Raw genomic sequence first — 19,638 nt, 5'->3', positions numbered from 1 at the left:
ATTTGGTATTCTAGCTATGCTTAATTGTAGCCTCCTTCATGAATTGTAATTGATTGTAGCTTCATCTGTAGACGCACAGAATTCTCTTAAATCATTTTGTATCCTCAGGAGACCTCATAATACGGGATGAGATTTGAATACTTAATTAAGAATTAACTTGACTTGTTCGTGATTCTTGTTTTTGTAAATCCTAAGAGTAAGTGGCCAGTTTCAGAGTGGAATTAAATACATAAGAAGAGCAAAAATATCTTCTAACCGACTGACATACATATTGTTGCATTGTATAACCTAGTTGCCTGTAAAATTTCTCTTCTTTCAATATTAAAGTTAATAGCCTTCAAGATTAAGTTTTATATCTCTATTACTTCCATTATTGTCATTATTGCTATAACGTGTATTACTTGGGAAGAGTCTGGCACAAATTTAACTTGATTGGCAGCATCACTTTTATTGGAGAAATCTTTTTACTTACTCTTCCTTAAAATAACCTTACTTTCTCTTAATTTGATGTTGAGACAGATGTTTTTTGAAAGATTTTTGATGTTAAGTTTTCACAAGAAATATACCGTTTGAGTTTTCCTGGATTCGAAGAATTTCTTCTTCTTTTTTCCTTTTAATTGGCTCGTTGTTAGAAAAGTTGTAATTAACGGGACGCAAAAAAAAGTAATTGAAGTCGTGACCGTGCAAAGTTATGTTCCCAGCACGCATTTTCTACTTAATTAAGAGGCTTAATGAAGTACTTCGCAGTAGATCCTAGAACAAACAGTTTAATGCTTTATAAAACGGTACCAGACCTGTTATTCTTTAAAAAGTAAATGTCGTCTTTTATTTTTAATGTTTTATTTGATCTTATGGGTACATAGTGGAAAGTGTAATCAACCAAGATTTATAAACTACTCAGAAATCGAGTAGCTCTTCATCTATCTGCTTCAGAGAGTGATCTATCAAAACAACATGAATCGTTTTGGATAATCGTGACACAAAATCACATAATCTGGTTAGGCAGAAAACAGCACATCCACAGCCTTGAACAGTGAAGAATATTTCAGGAAAACTGTAATTAGGAGAATTTCAGGAAGATTTGTTGTCCAAACAAACCCATCTGTCCATTAACGAAACAAGTTGCCTTGAAGAGAATTAAACCGTTTGAATTTGCATTTTCAGCAACATGAATTACAACTTCATTAAGAAATTTTGTTAAATTAATTTAGCTTTGAACGTAGATAAATTATTTTTGTTTTGTATTAAATTGTAAAACGAGTAATGATCGAAATAAACTGTTGCATTTATTATTGAGTATCTGTTCAATCGATTACAACTGCTGTTGATTAGCAAGGCGACTTTTTTATTTGGTGCAACGGCCAAAAATGTTGTCTTTTTAAACTCTTCCAGGAGTTTAAAAGTTAAAATTTAAGTTAAAAAATCAGAAAAGTTATATTTTTGAAGATGTTTACCAACTTTAAACAAAATATATCCATTTAGATAATACAAATATGTAAAAATTAATTTAAATGAATCATTAAAACTGTCCAGCAGGACAGTTGTATAAGGGTTGGTCGTCAAAAACTGCACGAAAAAGCGTAACGTTGAAAAACACCCAAATTTAACAATTTCTTTCTCTTTTTCTATAAAAAATAAAATTCCTGAATGGTTTTTACAATATAGGGCAAGTCCTACTTTACAACTGTGATTTTTTTGCTACAACCCTGATCTAATAGATTTCGAGAAAAAAAAGTGCCGAAAATGAGCAAAAACGGCTTTTTCAGAAATTGTTCTTGTTCTTCTTATAAATATATAGATATATATAGAGGTTAGCTCAGTAGTTAGTGTACTGGATCCCAACACAGAGATCCCAGGTTCGAATCCAGCTGACGGCCCTTGGAATTTCTCTTCGTAGGAGCTTCTTACATCTCACTAATGATGGACAGTTTTCTTTGTTATGACGACTTCTTTTTTTAGAGTTTATGAAATGATTGATTTGTAGATCTAGTATTGTGGGAATTTTGTCAGATTTCTTTAGAATTGTTGGATGATTGATTGCAAACCTTCATAGATTAGCGAACAATCTAGACTACATTTAGTTGGTAATGATGACTTAAAAAAACAACAAATTTAGTGTTCAGTTCTCCATTATCCAGGTAGCTGCATAGAATATTAAGGGCCATCTTTCAATAAAAAATAATACTTAAAAAAGAGAGTGCTGCCATTTCATATTTTATTTAGACTCAATCATCCTTTCAAAAGTTCCAATATTTGCTTCATCACTGTTTAAGAATTTTATTTTAAAAATACATTCACTTATTTCTTGAGAAATCAGTTTAATAAATTGTTAAAAAAAAAAAGAAGAGTTGAACTATTACGAAATTCTGAATGTAGGTTGAATCATTCATTGAAATCTTCTACTTCATTGCACATCGTTAATGTGAATCTATTCATGAAAATCAAAGCAACAATAGCTGATAGCAAGCTGTGACATACTTAACACTGATACCAATTAGAACTGTAGTTGATATTCCCGCAGACAGACAATCTACAGCAATAATCTATTAGGAAATGAAAGATATTTTATTTTGTTTGTGCATGACTGTGCGATAAGTTATCTTTTCTGACCGCAAATTTTATTCTTATGGCAAACATGCCATATCATCTGACTAACAGTATTTTACGAAAGTTGCAATGTAACAACTTTTTCTGACAATATGGGGATTTCTATTAAAGCACCCAAAACATATACAGCTAGGGCATATAATAAGAAGCAGTGACTCAGGAACGAGTTCTCATTGCACGACTTCTTAAACCCCTAATATTTTATTTCTTCAGTTTTCTATTCAGCAATTAATCTTAAATGGAAACTGTCTCATAAATAAATACATAAGTACCGCTTTAAAAACATTCTTTCTTTAATCTTATCTGCCTATAGAAACATCTTTTTTATTCATAAAATAATTACTTATTTACAATCTAAATATGGGCCCGTTTACTAAATGCTCCACACATAGTAATACCCATTCCAAATGGAGTCAGTTCTTCAAAGATCTTGATACAGTCTTCTTGAAGTTGTAGGGTCGTCAAGGGGCAAATGAGATGTTGATGGCAGTTTGTAAAGGTTAAAGAAGAAGTTGTCTGCTAGTTTGGTCATCTAAGTGCGAATGACTTGAATATTCAGAAAGTTGTAGTTACTATAAACTGTTCTTGAATGACTGTTACTTTGCGAGGAGATCACCGGCAGTTACCTCTCGACAAGTAGTGGGATTGTGAGGCTCCACCAGCGACCATTCTCTCTCTTCAGGCCTATCTCTGAGACAAGTGAGTACACGAGTTTAGAGCCGTGAATTCTCTGACCAGTTCTCTGATCTGTTTGCAACTGATTTTTGAATGTAGGCTTTTATCGAATTATCAGTCTTTAGGCAGAGCTTTTAAACAGGTTTTTAGCCCTTTAAGTTCTCCACAGTAGTTTAAACACTTTTGGGCCTTTTAATGGCATCATATTTCCAAGAAAATTGGGAACAGTTTTTTTTGGGAAGGAATAGATTCGTTTGAGTAAGAGTTAGTTCGGAAATTGTACAAAGGGAAAGCTATATGAGGATTTAATCAGATGTTTACTTATTTCTAAATGTATTCACTGTGAAATAATGCAAAGTCGACTTCATAAACCGCACTGATAAATATACATGAACCGAGTGCGTAGATAAAAAACGGAATTTTAATTAAAACTTTTACAGAATAAGATTTTGGAGAAAACTGAGTTAAAAACATAAGAAATAGAATTGCAGACAAAGGAAACTTTATAAATCTTCCCATTACATGTTAATCAGCCATTGTTTCCAGGTTGGTAAGGTTAATTTGTACCTTCCTTGGTATAGTTAACATTGATGTTAATTAGAGCAAATTAATTTGTTGCTAATTGGCGTTAAAATGATTCACATGGAGAAGTACATTTACCTTATCTTTTAGTCTGGATTATTCTATACAATGCACATTTTAATCCTGTAGAATTAAATTTTCCGGCCGCTTTAACAATCGTTTTAAAGGGAGGGAAAAAATCACATTATCCTGAAAAGCCAGTTTGAAAAAAGAAGAATAACGATAACAATTTCACATGTTTTTGTCTTTAAGTATGCAATTATTACAAAATAATCTAAGTTACACAATTTTTGTAGACTAAAAGGAACCAGAATTTCTCAAAAATATTTTAGAAGGAATGCCCCTTGATCATGGATGCTCAACCTGCAGTCATCCAGGTTCTCTAGAGTAGTTTTAAGAAGAACGGAGTGAGCCTGAAGTTAGGAATTACCACCCTCTGTGGCCAGAAACCTCTCCCTCCAATGCTCCCCTGGGAAGATGTATCCCACATTGGTACATGGAAACCACTCAGGCTCTCCGAATGAAGGCTCAGAATGGGAGAGTAACTAAACATTTACGCCTAATCTCTCCTAAACGCAATTTTAAAATAGAAATTTTTAGTTACATTAAATCCAGAAATAGTAGTTACGTAAAGAAATGGAAAAATATTCTTTCTTCTGGAATATTCTTAGGGAGCCAATGCAGCCAGCACCACCAGGCCACGCTAAGAAAGAAAAGTTATTGGCATTTGAGTAATCAGAAACTAAAGTTAATAAAATACTCGATGGAGCCATTTTTGGAGGTAAAAATCAAGGAAAGCACCACTTCTTGGAAAGTAAGTGTCCTTTTTAGCATCTACGATATTATACAATCTGTTAGAATTTACTAAAGTAAATATCGCTGAAAAGTTTGAAGAAGTAATACGGTCATTGAAATGATAAACCAAGGACAATCAAAATGAAGAATTATTTACCTAAAAATGTCATGTAAAGTAATGGTACTAGTTAAGGGGATAACATTAGTACCTGCAACAAGCCATTAGTAACTAACAGCTACGTAGTTGAATCTAGGCCATGTACATGTAATTGTGCCGTCTATTCTCTCTACAACAAGTACAGTTATGTTGGTGTGATTATGAGTTGTGTGGTTGGCATTATTCTGTACTATATTAAACAACAACTACACGCCAACCGACCGGCCATTTTTCCACATCACTGATCGGTACTGGTCATTTCTTTTCATGTCAGAAAAGTGGAGCTTGTATGTCCAATCTAACCTAGATTCACTTTAAGGCGATTAATTAGTTTAGTTACTCTTCTTATTTAAGATCAGCTTTTTAAGCTTTAGAACTTCATTTTGAGATCTATAATTCCTTATAAATCACGAGTTTAGAGCCGTGAATTCTCTGACCAGTTCTCTGATCTGTTTGCAACTGATTTTTGAATGTAGGCTTTTATCGAATTATCAGTCTTTAGGCAGAGCTTTTAAACAGGTTTTTAGCCCTTTAAGTTCTCCACAGTAGTTTAAACACTTTTGGGCCTTTTAATGGCATCATATTTCCAAGAAAATTGGGAACAGTTTTTTTTGGGAAGGAATAGATTCGTTTGAGTAAGAGTTAGTTCGGAAATTGTACAAAGGGAAAGCTATATGAGGATTTAATCAGATGTTTACTTATTTCTAAATGTATTCACTGTGAAATAATGCAAAGTCGACTTCATAAACCGCACTGATAAATATACATGAACCGAGTGCGTAGATAAAAAACGGAATTTTAATTAAAACTTTTACAGAATAAGATTTTGGAGAAAACTGAGTTAAAAACATAAGAAATAGAATTGCAGACAAAGGAAACTTTATAAATCTTCCCATTACATGTTAATCAGCCATTGTTTCCAGGTTGGTAAGGTTAATTTGTACCTTCCTTGGTATAGTTAACATTGATGTTAATTAGAGCAAATTAATTTGTTGCTAATTGGCGTTAAAATGATTCACATGGAGAAGTACATTTACCTTATCTTTTAGTCTGGATTATTCTATACAATGCACATTTTAATCCTGTAGAATTAAATTTTCCGGCCGCTTTAACAATCGTTTTAAAGGGAGGGAAAAAATCACATTATCCTGAAAAGCCAGTTTGAAAAAAGAAGAATAACGATAACAATTTCACATGTTTTTGTCTTTAAGTATGCAATTATTACAAAATAATCTAAGTTACACAATTTTTGTAGACTAAAAGGAACCAGAATTTCTCAAAAATATTTTAGAAGGAATGCCCCTTGATCATGGATGCTCAACCTGCAGTCATCCAGGTTCTCTAGAGTAGTTTTAAGAAGAACGGAGTGAGCCTGAAGTTAGGAATTACCACCCTCTGTGGCCAGAAACCTCTCCCTCCAATGCTCCCCTGGGAAGATGTATCCCACATTGGTACATGGAAACCACTCAGGCTCTCCGAATGAAGGCTCAGAATGGGAGAGTAACTAAACATTTACGCCTAATCTCTCCTAAACGCAATTTTAAAATAGAAATTTTTAGTTACATTAAATCCAGAAATAGTAGTTACGTAAAGAAATGGAAAAATATTCTTTCTTCTGGAATATTCTTAGGGAGCCAATGCAGCCAGCACCACCAGGCCACGCTAAGAAAGAAAAGTTATTGGCATTTGAGTAATCAGAAACTAAAGTTAATAAAATACTCGATGGAGCCATTTTTGGAGGTAAAAATCAAGGAAAGCACCACTTCTTGGAAAGTAAGTGTCCTTTTTAGCATCTACGATATTATACAATCTGTTAGAATTTACTAAAGTAAATATCGCTGAAAAGTTTGAAGAAGTAATACGGTCATTGAAATGATAAACCAAGGACAATCAAAATGAAGAATTATTTACCTAAAAATGTCATGTAAAGTAATGGTACTAGTTAAGGGGATAACATTAGTACCTGCAACAAGCCATTAGTAACTAACAGCTACGTAGTTGAATCTAGGCCATGTACATGTAATTGTGCCGTCTATTCTCTCTACAACAAGTACAGTTATGTTGGTGTGATTATGAGTTGTGTGGTTGGCATTATTCTGTACTATATTAAACAACAACTACACGCCAACCGACCGGCCATTTTTCCACATCACTGATCGGTACTGGTCATTTCTTTTCATGTCAGAAAAGTGGAGCTTGTATGTCCAATCTAACCTAGATTCACTTTAAGGCGATTAATTAGTTTAGTTACTCTTCTTATTTAAGATCAGCTTTTTAAGCTTTAGAACTTCATTTTGAGATCTATAATTCCTTATAAATCACAATTAAATCTATTTGACAAGAATGCTTAAAAGTTGTATTTTACTTTGCATGTTTCGTGTTTAATTTGAAACCAGCCAACAGACTGCAACTGTACGATAGTTGTTCTCTCTTTCACTATCAGGTCGCGGTGGCACCTTTATCCAAACCAGCACGTAATAAACGAAAGGATCTTAAATTTACTCATTGCTGCCGATTTCCTAGCATTTATACAATTATTATAAAGTATTTACAAGTAAAAAATTATCGAGAGATATTAATTACGCCTAGTAGAAATGCCAGGAAGCAGACAGACAGATAACGGCATGACTTTCAAAGTAGTGAAGAAGTAAGTGAAGTTTGTAGAAGGGAATTCCTTTTCTTTCTTATTTCTTGTTGAATCGTGCACCCTCAGGATTGTGATTGTTTAAAGTAGGCGGTAACCCTATGATTGCATGGTAGAAGATTAAGTATTGGTGATTGTCGTAGTGGTGATCTGGTAGAATAGAATTACTGGCGGATGGCTGACGTTCACAAGATAGAGTGGGTGTGTGTATGGTAAAAGGAATTCCGGAATTATATTTATCTTACGGAAGTATTTATGAGAGAGGCCTCTCAAATTTTGTAATTCTTTCCACGGAACCCGCGGTATACGTTTCAAAATGATGGACTACAAAATTAGTAGATAATTGAAAAATTATGATTTGTTTTTATTTTTTAAATCATTTTCTTAGAGCGTATGCTAAAATAAAATGAAAGAGGCGAAGTATTTCTAAATCGATCAGCTGATTACTGTTTTTAAGTCTCTAATAATACATAATAACATAATAGAGGATCATACCATTAAAGCAGAATGTGTTTGTACGCTGTCATTCTTCCGGTATTTAGCTGCCTTCATTTAGTTTCATCCCGTGCGTTAATGTTACTTAATTTAGAATTTTATTCGCATATTTCAAATAGTTTTCTCCTTATAAAGTAAGCAGTAGAACCAAGACTAACAATATGTATTTGGTTCTATACAAAAATTCCTGAAATCTATTTATAAAACTTATTAAAACTAAATTATTTCTTATACTGTTCTATCATCTTGAAAATAGTGCTGTTGGGTGCACACGTCCATTCCAGCGTTGATGCTTCATAATGCTTCTGGAAAGTTTTGGATACTTTTACCATTGCTACGTCTCCTCCGTTTTGACGATTACTCAATGTATAGTCAACGCCATTCCCAAACATATGGCAACGTTTTGTAGAAAGTATGGATCATCCGCTTGGAAGCTATTCATGAAGTTTTCTACTTACTTCAAAGCGTTGCTGCTTCTATATTCGTTGTAACGTAGCGGTATAATATTCTCCTCAATAATCCACAGTTCTTCTGACAGAATTCATTCACTTGTACCATAACGTTGTCTGAAGATGTGTGCTGATATCTTGGAATGTTTTATCTCTGACTTTGTAAAATAAAACGCTTCATTTGCGTGACTTTGTCTACCCAGGGCCGCCGAGCTCTTCAATCGACGTTAAGTCATTTTTGAAACGCATACCTATCGGTATTTTTGATTGCAGTCCAAAGCGTTGTTACTAAAAGCTTGCTTCAACATTTGATGCGTTTTAGCAGCAGTGTAAGAAGCAGTGTAAAGTTTATAAGAAAACTTTATACAGAAGTGATGGTTTCTCATATCAACCATCGCAAAACCGCATACCCACGTAAACAAAACAATTAGAGAATGTGTTACCCAAAAAATTAAACTAACCACTCATCTCGACGCCGCTTGCCCTGCTAATCCGAGAAAGATAAGCGGTTCTTATTCTTGCGTAAATTCAAATTTCAGGAACTTTTAGCTAGTATCTCAAATCACATTTAAAAATTGTTGTACCACAATAGATATTCGTTCAATTTAACAAGTATAAGCATCATTTATTGTAAATTTCGTCGACTTCTTGTTTTGTACATTGATGGTTTTACCGGGTTTCCAAAATTGTATAATGAATGAAATGCCAGCCACCAACCGCCTCACTATCTCCATGAGTTTCTTGAGTTTATAACAATTCCTGTTGTTGTACAGGATCGACTTTTCTGCACGTTAAGATTTGATTCAGAAGTGAAGTGAAGAGGTTCTCTCCAAACATGACCATTTTCATGGATCGTTCAAAACAAAAGACGCCCACTTTTGGAGTTTTTCACTTTCTCAAGGCCATTTAGACCATCCGAAACTCTCCACTAATATAAAGACTCCGCCAGTATATGAAAAAATTGTAGAATCTTTTTTAGGTAATTATTTAATTTCTTACATCTGCTTGTTTTATATCTTAGCTTTAACATGTAACCATTTCGAGAGGCATAAATCATGTAATTAGAAAACTATTGTACATTAAACAAACTGTTGAAGATAAGCTGTCGAAAGCAAAACAATTTCAATTTTTTTATGTATAAATGTTAAAAACGATTATCGTTGTTAAAAATGGTAACGTGATTCATGAACTTTAGAAGATTGACCGCTCCCCTTGTATTAAAATATTGTAAAATAGATGCTAAAATTTAACTATTAGCTTGTAGTTGATATGAATGGATATGATGGTTGAAAGAAGTTCAATATTCCTCTCCACCTTCAAAACCCAGCGAATTTTGCTTTTCCTTTGTTTTCATGTTCCGGCTTCTTCATTTCACGCCGCTTTGCACTTTTAAGGACGTTTAAAATTACAAAACGGGGTAAAAAAAAGGAAGGGAGAGAAAAAAACAAGAGTGATTTCCTCTATTGAAAGAGAGAAGAGGAGACAGGAAGTTCATGGTCAGTTAGCCATTCGATGACGATGCATCCTTTGTGAGAGCCGGCAGTCTTCGCACAGCGGGGTAAGGGTATCGTGTTTGGAGGTCGTATTTAATGCGAGGCAGACGGGCGCGACCAACAGAATGGCGTCATGTTTCATGATCTACTGATGCGCACAGAACAAGGGCCTTTTTAAAACAAAATTCTGTAAACCAAACTACTCCAGCAATCATTGTTGTACTCTAGGAAGATAATTTCTCGGTTATGGTTCTTAAGACTGGTAGTTATTATTCTCTTAGAACTTTAAGGAACTTGTTTAGACAGACTGTTGTCTGTAATTCTAATTATTACCAAAATTATTTAAAAAATATCTACCATACCCACATTTTACGGTAAGCTCTGGTGAAAAGGCGGGGGGTGTAGTTTAAAAAAAAAAAATCAAAGAAATCAAAATTACCTTATCAGTTGGTCCGCTGATGCAGGGGGTAAATCAAAAATCAAAATTGAACTCTATGCTATTTTATATACATCCGGGAAATCTTGGGATAATCGAAAATAAGCTCGATTGCTTTACTTTCTCTTAGGAGAGAGGAGGTAAAGGAAAGTGAAAATTATTTACACGCAATTTCTTTCCAATAAAATCAAGAGATTATACGTTCACAGCGAGATATGTTCATTACCGCGCTAGCGCTGAAGTGGAGAGGCCAGTTAATTTGGATCCAATAAGGAAGTGATTAGTTCATCCCTGGCCAATAAATCACTCCCACAAACCATCGTTCATCATTCCCGCGTGCTTAGTCTGGCCCTGGTCTGATTTCAGTGAAAGTACTAATAGAAATGTAGTCTAATTAGTGAGAGAGCTCCAATTAAATACAAAGTATAGATTTATTGCTTTGAAAGATTAGGTTACGTGTTATTGTTTGAAATGTGTAAAGATAAATTGCATTTTTGTAACCTTTTTTTATTCTTGGTATATACTTTTACTGGTCTAGAAGAAATTAAGAAAGTGAAGGTGATTCGTTTGGAGCTTAGAGTAGTGGACGTATTAACAAACCGTTTTGATACACTAAAGCAAATGCACTAATTGATGTTACTTCCGGTAATGATCTGGTCTTCTTTCGCTTATAATTTATTCAAATTACTTTTCTAATTTCCATTCCCTTTCTAACAACGCAGTATAAGTGCAGTTTACAGTGCAAATCAAATTTGGATCTTCTGTAGATGCATTTACATCAACTTCTGGGTAAAGAGGTAGATGTATTTCTTCCTTGTGATCTTGATTACTAAGTGCAAAACGGGGTCTACCTATAAACTCTTAAGGGGGTGCTTGTAGTTGGTGGCCAGTTTAATTTGTGGGAGAGCGGATTTACGACGAAGAAACAAAAAAGTAGGTGACTAAAGAATTCGGAGAGAACAAACGAGGGACAGATCATTACTTAACGGATCATCCTATCAAGGCCGTGATTGACTGAAAGCTCATCATTAGCCACTGCAATCTGTGAAGTACATTCGTTGTAAGAACGTTCAAACTGGGGCCGAAGACTGTTGTTGCACACAGTGATTTGAAAAACCACTTTTTAATCCAAAAAAACAGATATTTTATGTTTTTTCTTACGAAAAGAAGTAAAAAAGAGTAAAACGAGTCAATTCCGCAAGTGCACAAGCTCAGAGAGTTGTCTAGGTTCTTGGTGAACGTTATTTGAAGTGGATGTACTGATTTAATCCAGATTGTAGTATCCAGGATAAAATTAAATTTCAGGAAACATCCAAGTTGTTTAGTCAATTTAAGGCTGTAAAAAATAAATATACCCTACCAAAAAATCAGATTTAAATTAACTACAAAAACAACAGTAACCAGCACCAATGCTTTTTATTATACTGTTAACAAATAGAACTGTAACAAAACCAGATTACATTGTTATTTACCAAGTTTTCACAGAGAGACTTTGAAACATGTAATTTTTCACTAATTTTAGTGTTTATTTCCTGAGGTTGTTCCCCATGTAAAATGTAATTAGGCGAACAAATTACAGTATTTAGTTACATCCAATGTAATCTTTGTTCCCATTGCCTTTTTTATTTTGGCAACTCTTTGTATTATTTATTATTTGAATTAACTAATATTCATAAATTAACTAAATTTGTTTCGATCAAAGAAATTGAACTTCATTCGTTACAATGGATATAATTAGAAAGTTGACTGATTTTTTGCATCTTTGGTTAAATAAAACTAAATAAATAGTGACCGGAAACGAATAGTTAATTTAAAACGTCATTACTAATTCAAAATAAGTAGCACCGAATTAAGTTAATTAGATTTCCGCTTGAATTCAGCACACGTAACTATTAACCAATGAAGAATTTAAAAAAAAGTAAAAGTAATGTTTGTTGTATACAGAATAAAATCAGCCGATAATGTTTAAAGAACTGCGGAACCCTTAGTTCCCTAATAAAGGTGATCCGACAATGTTGGCACTTTCCAATTCGTACAGGAAGTATTGCAATCGTGCAGATTTTGTATTTTCATTAGAAATAGAAAAAAAGTTCACAAAATGTCTCTGCGTAGAAGAGGAAGTGATGGAAAAGCCTGACGACTGATCCTGAAGGAGGCCATGGTCTATTTTAGACAGTGAGAGAGGAAAAAATTGTTAAACATGTTGGTGGAATTATCAATTTCAGATATATGAGCAGAATTTGTCATTTACATATGTTACATTCAATTTTACTTACATACTTGATTTGTGTTGCAGAACGAGCGAGCTGGTCGCCTTGATGGCCATTTCCACAACTTTATTTCTATATCTGCACACCAGAGATCTGCACACCAAACTGAAGGAAATGGAAATCAAACTACAACCAGATGTTAGTCTTAGTGCACAAGTTTCAGGTAATTATATCTTTTTTCTATTTTTTTTTTAAATTGATTTTGTGAGAAACTACTAAAAACATGTAGAATTGCGTTACAAACAGTCCTTGCAAATATGTCCTATTTTATTTTATTATTTTTTTTAAAGAAAAACATTTAAAAGCTTTCGAATGTTTGCGCGATTATTGGGCAGAATAATGACGGAATTCTAATTATTACTTCTTATCTTTTACATTCGTGTCATGGCTGATATACAAAATACCATACTTATCAAGTATTCAAGCTACAGACTCCGCCCTGGTTAAAAAAAGGAAGATTAAATTGCGATTTACTTTTTTCCTTTCACTCTTTTTTTGAAATGTATTTGAAATTAAAGCAGAATATTGGTTATGTAAGTTCAAGACTACTGCCTCCATTTAAAAGGTCATGATATTTAGAGAACTATAATAATGCGATTATGGCCGGGTAGAAGTAAGTAATTAAGTAATTTAAAAGGATGAAATCTCTGAACTCTTACGAAATTGGCGGTTATGATTGACTTTCAGGGAGCGAGCAAAGTAGGAAAGAAATAAAGCAGAGCAAGGTAATTGGATTGTTTACATCTATCTACACTTAGGCTTTACTTATCCCTCTTAATCGGGTGTTTTCTTTAAATTAATTTCGATTGCAACAAGGGAGGATCCTGTTCCTCAGTTACTACAGCCAAAAGATACTTATTGCGGCCCTCTAGAAAGTATCAAAGTACCCTCTAGTACCAGATGGCTTCCTCTTTTACAAGTTCCATAGTTATCCCACTACTTCTTATCTCAAAGTACTAGAGGTCTATGAAAATAAACGTACTGAATCTTCATTGACTGGATATATGTGGTGATTTTTTTCTCGCTTTGCATAATCTGGACTCAACCATTGTGGGCTACAACCTCAGGAAATTTAATGAATCAATCAGTCCCGAAATCAGTCTGGGGCTTTGTTGGTGGAAGGCAAAGTTCTTTTCACAGAACTTATGCTCTAAGTTCATATTTCGTGCACATAATCGGAAATCCCAGTGTAATTTAGCGATGAAATTCTCGCAAAGTGCCTACTAAGTGCTCTTTTTATCGTTTTTCTTTAATTGTTTTCACAAAAACGATCGACAACAATTTTCTTTATATTAGGAAAACATATTGCACTCGTAGATATTTATTTGTAATGATTTTTCTTGAAAATGCCTCTAAAATGCAATTTTATGTAATCTCTCTTCAAAAATATTAGCGAGTTTTACTAAAATTCCGCTTTGAAGAAAATAGACTGAGGAATTCCCTAAATTTTTTTTTAATTGCAGTCAAACCTGTTTTTGTGCGTTCTTTTTTCTTAAAGCGGTATATGTATCGAGATTCTAAATATTGCATGAACCAATTTCATTAGCAATTGCTCAACTATACACTTTAAATTCGTGCTGGAAAGCCTGAATTTGTCATCAATAGGAACGTAACCGAAAACACATCCACGTTATGCGCTAGCAGATAACATCTGCGGAGATCGTTTTGAAACACTATCAGTGAAAATGATCTTATCAAAATGATTAAGGACGAAACCGTAAATAATTTTTTGCGCAATTTTCTTATCATCTGTGGAGAACGCTTTGAATTTACGATAACTTGTCACTAAATAGTTGTGATAATAAATGATATTTCCTCTACACTTGGCAGACAAAATATTAAAAAATCTATAAAAATAAGTAGGTTTTCTCTTTTTTTAAGTCAGGTGGTAAACTATTCTTCAGTTTACTGGCTGTTACAGTTAAAACTAAGTTCACTAAAAACTGCTACAATTTTAGAAAGTAAATAAATGGGATAAATGCTTGCATTTCCTTATTATTTTCTTGCCTCACCCTTACTGGCCAGTAAAAACGATTTATAGCTATTCAAGTGCTAAAATTACTTCCATGAACACACCTTTTACGGCATAAACCATTACAGATAAACATGTATAACTGTAAATGTTGATGATTACTATTCGCTATTTGTTAAATCTCAAGCCAGCCCTTATTACTTCGAAATTATATTTATATCTGTGAACTGTAACTGTAGTTACATTTGAATTGTTCTTATTTCTTGAAACCGCTTGCAAGAAATTTGTATCTTATGGTGTCTCGCATTTATAGGCTACTTTTTATTGTCGTTGAAATGGCAGTTATTGCCGTTGGTATGACGGCAGGTCTGAGATATGCACTCCATATGCTACAGTTGCATTTTTCAACTACCTATTCGATATAAATATGCTGTTAAATGCCGTTTATACATTTGTGGGGATTGAAATGAACCATGCTTCTTTTTTTGACCGTAAGGACCAAAGACAACGAACTTTAAAATGATCACCCTTAATGTAAAACATCTTACAATTGTAAACAAGTATAAGTTCTGGAAATGACCTAGACCCTAGATCGAAAGATTGGCTTTAAAAGAAGTTAAAAAAAGAAATATGTCTGGAATAGCAACAATCTATCTTCCCCTAGAACTGAATAAGGTCAGAACATGAGAGGGTCCCCAGGCGCTGCATCTTAACAGATTAATGGCGCTGAAGCCTTTTTTGGCCTCTTCTTTTCCTAAAGTCCAGATATAAAACGAGCCAGAGGTCGAAACACAAACTAGTACTTTGTAAAGCAATCAAGGAAAGAAGTATTTTCCTCCCAGTTTGCGGTCTGCACAGGGTTGAAGGAACATCTTTCCTTGTATTTATGAAAATACATATGTACAAATACATATTTCTTAGAAAAATACACATATGGGGCATAAGTTCTAATAATTGCAGCACAGAAAGAAGTATTTTCCTCCCAGTTTGCGGTCTGCACAGGGTCGAAGGAACATCTTTCCTTGTATTTATGAAAATACATATGTACAAATACATATTTCTTAGAAAAATACACATATGGGGCATAAGTTCTAATAATTGCAGCACAGAAAGAAGTATTTTCCTCCCAGTTTGCGGTCTGCACAGGGTTGAAGGAACATCTTTCCTTGTATTTATGAAAATACATATGTACAAATACATATTTCTTAGAAAAATACACATATGGGGCATAAGTTCTAATAATTGCAGCACATTTACACTCAACCATGTTGAGCGTTTTAGAATTGCCAATTAAAGGGCGATTCTTCATTGAGCTTCACCTTACCTAAAGCTAAGGGTCCTGACGTATTTACCCAGAGAAGGGTAAAAAAGTTAGCAGAAAAAATATACCCCAAAATTATCTGGTATTGTATAAGGCATTGCTACAGTTAGAAATTATTTCGCCAGTGCGGAGGTTCGTGGTTGTGCCTTACCAAAGAAATCGTAGCCTACAGCCATTCTCTCATCAAAGATAAAGAGCTAAGATCTTGTCATTCCTATATCGATACCTGAACTTACCGCTAGTAATCTGGCGGACTCTAAAATTTTCCGAATATACCCTCCAGCGTGGTCTGGGCAAAAGTGCTTTTAAAACAATGTAGAATCCCGACAGACAGCAGCCTGGGTGGTCCCTAATGAAGACTTCTTCCACTGTGATCTTTAGCCGGATTCTGAGAGCCAAGTAGTTAGCTATGTTAATGTATTTATTTTTAAAAATTGAAGGTATGGTTTTAATTGTTCCAAACTTCTTGTTACATGTGTTTATTACATAATTACAATGTATTATTACTTGTAGTTGGGAAGAAAATTTATTGAATGTAGAAAGCATGAATAGACTTGTTGATTGGGGGGCATCCTACATCTTAGAAACCCATGTACCGTTCTAACTAATCTACAAGAGGCAATCGGAATGAAAAAGGCTACGACGAATAAGAAAGTACATCTGACAAGCAATTCCTCTGAAGGCTGAAGTTCTTCATGACTCTTTAAGATGAAGATGTATTAGTAAAATGTTCGTTATTCTGTAAAATTTTCTTGAGAGAAACGAGGTGTGGCTACTAAATAACGAGATTGATGCTGCTACAGAAGAACTATGCATGCGCCAAATCCTAACGACCGACAGCTGTGCAGCGTAAAGCCTTCTCTTTCGATTGCAGCGTCTCACATGCTTGTAGAGAAATCTGTCTGACCGGAACCGTCGTTTGTGTAAGAGGTGTTAGTTTCGTTTTGCCGAAAACATGATACTACACATGTAGTAGAGCAACGAATTATCGTGAAATTTCACATGAAACTTGGTAGTTCTCACTAAAGTTTAGAAAACAAACACCTTCCAAAAAGATAATTCCAAAATAAAGCAACTTTTGATTTTGTTCGTTTTTTTTAATCTCAGACAAAAAATTAAAATAAATTGTTTATAATCTCTGTAATAACAGTAATAATTCTAACCGTTATACTAAAGATAGAGAAAACAATTCAATTATAATTTTGTTGTTTACAATAATTTTTTGTTTTGTTTACGTATTTTCTAAAGAATGGACGACCCGTTACCTTAGAAATCTAGATTATATCTAGTGTTTTGTTTGTTTATTTCTTTGCTTGCTGTCAATTATTGTTTGCTTCTATCACGGTCAGATAATTACAAGTAATCTGTGCTGTCTACTGTTAATAAGGGTCTCCTTTTGTATGCTCTATTTGAATCTACGAAAATATGTAGTCAGATAATTTTGGTACAGCTGATTATTTTCTATGATTATTGATGTTTTAAAAACGCATTATTTAGAACTGGTTCATCTGTTTTTTGATTATCACTTGCAATGTTTGGTTTTTTTAAGGGCGTATTTTCTTTTTTTCACTAATGTGTGAGGAAGTAAGTAAATTGCTTGAGTTTTCGAAGGAAATCACGTTATGCAGTTTTCTTTTTACATATTTGGTTTACATGATCTGTGTGTTTGTAAATATTTACGGAAAATCTAAAATTCATAAAAATTCCAGTTCTAAACTCCTAAACATAAACTTCTACTCCTCTATGAGCTTCCCAATGCACAAAACAACTAAATAAGACCTCGGTATGTCCACTATCATGATATTTATAACGAGAATCATTGAAGATCGATCCTTTAATCATTAAAAAAAAAAAAATTTTAACGACACAATTCTCATCGTCAAACTAACGATTGATATCCTTTGACGTCCAATCATTATAACCTTATTATAACAAAATACGATCTTACCGAAGAAACCGCAGACATCTGATTGGCAAATACACACAAATTCAATAAAGCACGTTTTTAGGAATCATGAAAGCAATTTATATCTCGGCATATTTTAGTATTATTCTTAACATTTTTGATTGGAAGAAATGAATTCGACGGGAATTGGATGGTTTGGCTGAACCCCAAAGAGTTCAATGGTGTGTGTGTTCTCGATTGGTAAGAGAGAGAGAGAGCAATGCTATTGGGTTTATAAAGGATTGATGGCCGAATGAATTGTCAAACGGAACCCAAACTGATCTGGAATTATTTATTTAGATTTAAGGATGAGATGAAGGCTTTTAAGCAGAATTATTCCCCTGAAATTTTACTTTTTAGAGATAGCTAGGCCTTTCGGATCGCCAGGATGATGGGTTTGTAGGGTTTCGGGACCTTTTGATTGATTAGCATGCAGAGATTGGGAGAGTGGTTCATGAAACAGAGTTAAATGAATAAAACCAAATAAAATAAAACTGAAATAGAAGAAATAAAGAATTACTACTTTAAAAAATGACATCAACCGCAATAAGAACCTGTTGAATAGGGAATCGTAAAAACCTCTTGATAGCTTCATAATGAAGAGAATTGTTGGAGGCTAGCTAACTGGGTGGTTAGATAATTTTATTTATTCTCTGACTCTCTTTTTATAAGTTGGTAAAAGTGGTAAAATTTGAGTATTTATTTTTATTAGCCCCCCGTATATGTCTATTAAAAAATACAAATAATTACCTAATTGTTTGAAAGTCCCCCTGTCAAGCCATTAATATTAAACAGAGCTGTCATAAAATGAACTGCAGGTTAACTTGTGAAATAAGATGCAATGTTTGCATTTATTGAAAGGGTAATTAGCTTTTAGAAGAGACGTAGTGCTCAATAAGTGACCACTTTATTATTATTAATTTGAAAAAAACTTTTTGTTTAACGCATTTTTGCAACGTTAGGGTGAGTGAACGAAATATCTGACAAACGAAGAGCGATAGAAAGTTCAAACCTAGTGTCCCGTTTTAGAACTTATGCAGCTTTAAATAATCGCTTTAAAGTTAACGCTGCAATTCTAATAGTGACGAAAATTGATAAAAAATAGTTTAGAGAAAAGATCTCTGACTAAATTAATTTACTAATTTGTGAAGAGTCAGGAAAAGCAGAAATAAATTCGTAGTATTTACAAATATTAAATGAAAATTCGTGTGGACAAGGCTTAGAAAAGAGCCGAAAATGATCAGTAGCATTAGCTCGCTCTAGCGCCTTTAAAAGAAGGGACATCCTTTCGCAACGATACATTCTAGATTCAACAAGTGTAGTGCGAGACGGTATCGTAAACTGATTAATTACCGCTGAGGATGGATGGAAATCCGAATCCAGTCCGGGATATACGTGCTACAACGAACAAACTCAAACACAATTACTTCTACTATCCATTTCTATTAATTTGTTACTCATAATTTACCGCTAGGAGAAGCTATTTCGTGTAGTCAGTCAATTGCAATAATACTCATCTTTACGTCATCACATCTTATAAATAAAAACAAAAAATTTGCAATCAATTAACTAAAATTTTTGTTAAAAACTACATAAGAAAACTGTTTATTCAGTTCAATAGATCAGACAAGATTTATGTATTCAGTATGTATAAAATTGTGTATGTAGCAATGAGTTGCGTATTTTTAATGGTTAGTTAAATTAAATTGGGGAATGTATTCCATAATGAGCTCCATAATACAATGCAGGATGGAAAGAGATGGCAGAAGTGCCGTTTTTGCATATCTGGGTACATGC

The 19,638-nt window shown here is 33.8% G+C and overlaps 1 protein-coding gene across 2 annotated transcripts in view; it reads left to right on the top strand.

The window, feature by feature from the left end:
- pip (heparan sulfate 2-O-sulfotransferase pipe) overlaps positions 1-19,638 on the top strand; it is a 115,904-nt gene that overhangs the window by 53,412 nt on the left and 42,854 nt on the right. For both annotated transcript variants that reach the window (XR_012455671.1, XM_074119468.1), the window contains exon 2: positions 12,630-12,766. Coding sequence is in view for 1 of the 2 variants with exons in the window: in XM_074119468.1 (XP_073975569.1) it covers positions 12,630-12,766 (137 nt within the window). In the remaining variant the exon portion in view is untranslated. The remainder of the gene's footprint in view (positions 1-12,629; positions 12,767-19,638) is intronic.

Source organism: Rhodnius prolixus, unplaced genomic scaffold (genome assembly GCF_049639745.1).
Source record: "Rhodnius prolixus isolate KJV_2025 unplaced genomic scaffold, Rpr scaffold_1, whole genome shotgun sequence".
NCBI lineage: Eukaryota > Metazoa > Arthropoda > Insecta > Hemiptera > Reduviidae > Rhodnius > Rhodnius prolixus.
Note: the sequence above shows the minus strand (reverse complement) of the source record. Positions and strands in the feature narration are given on the sequence as shown.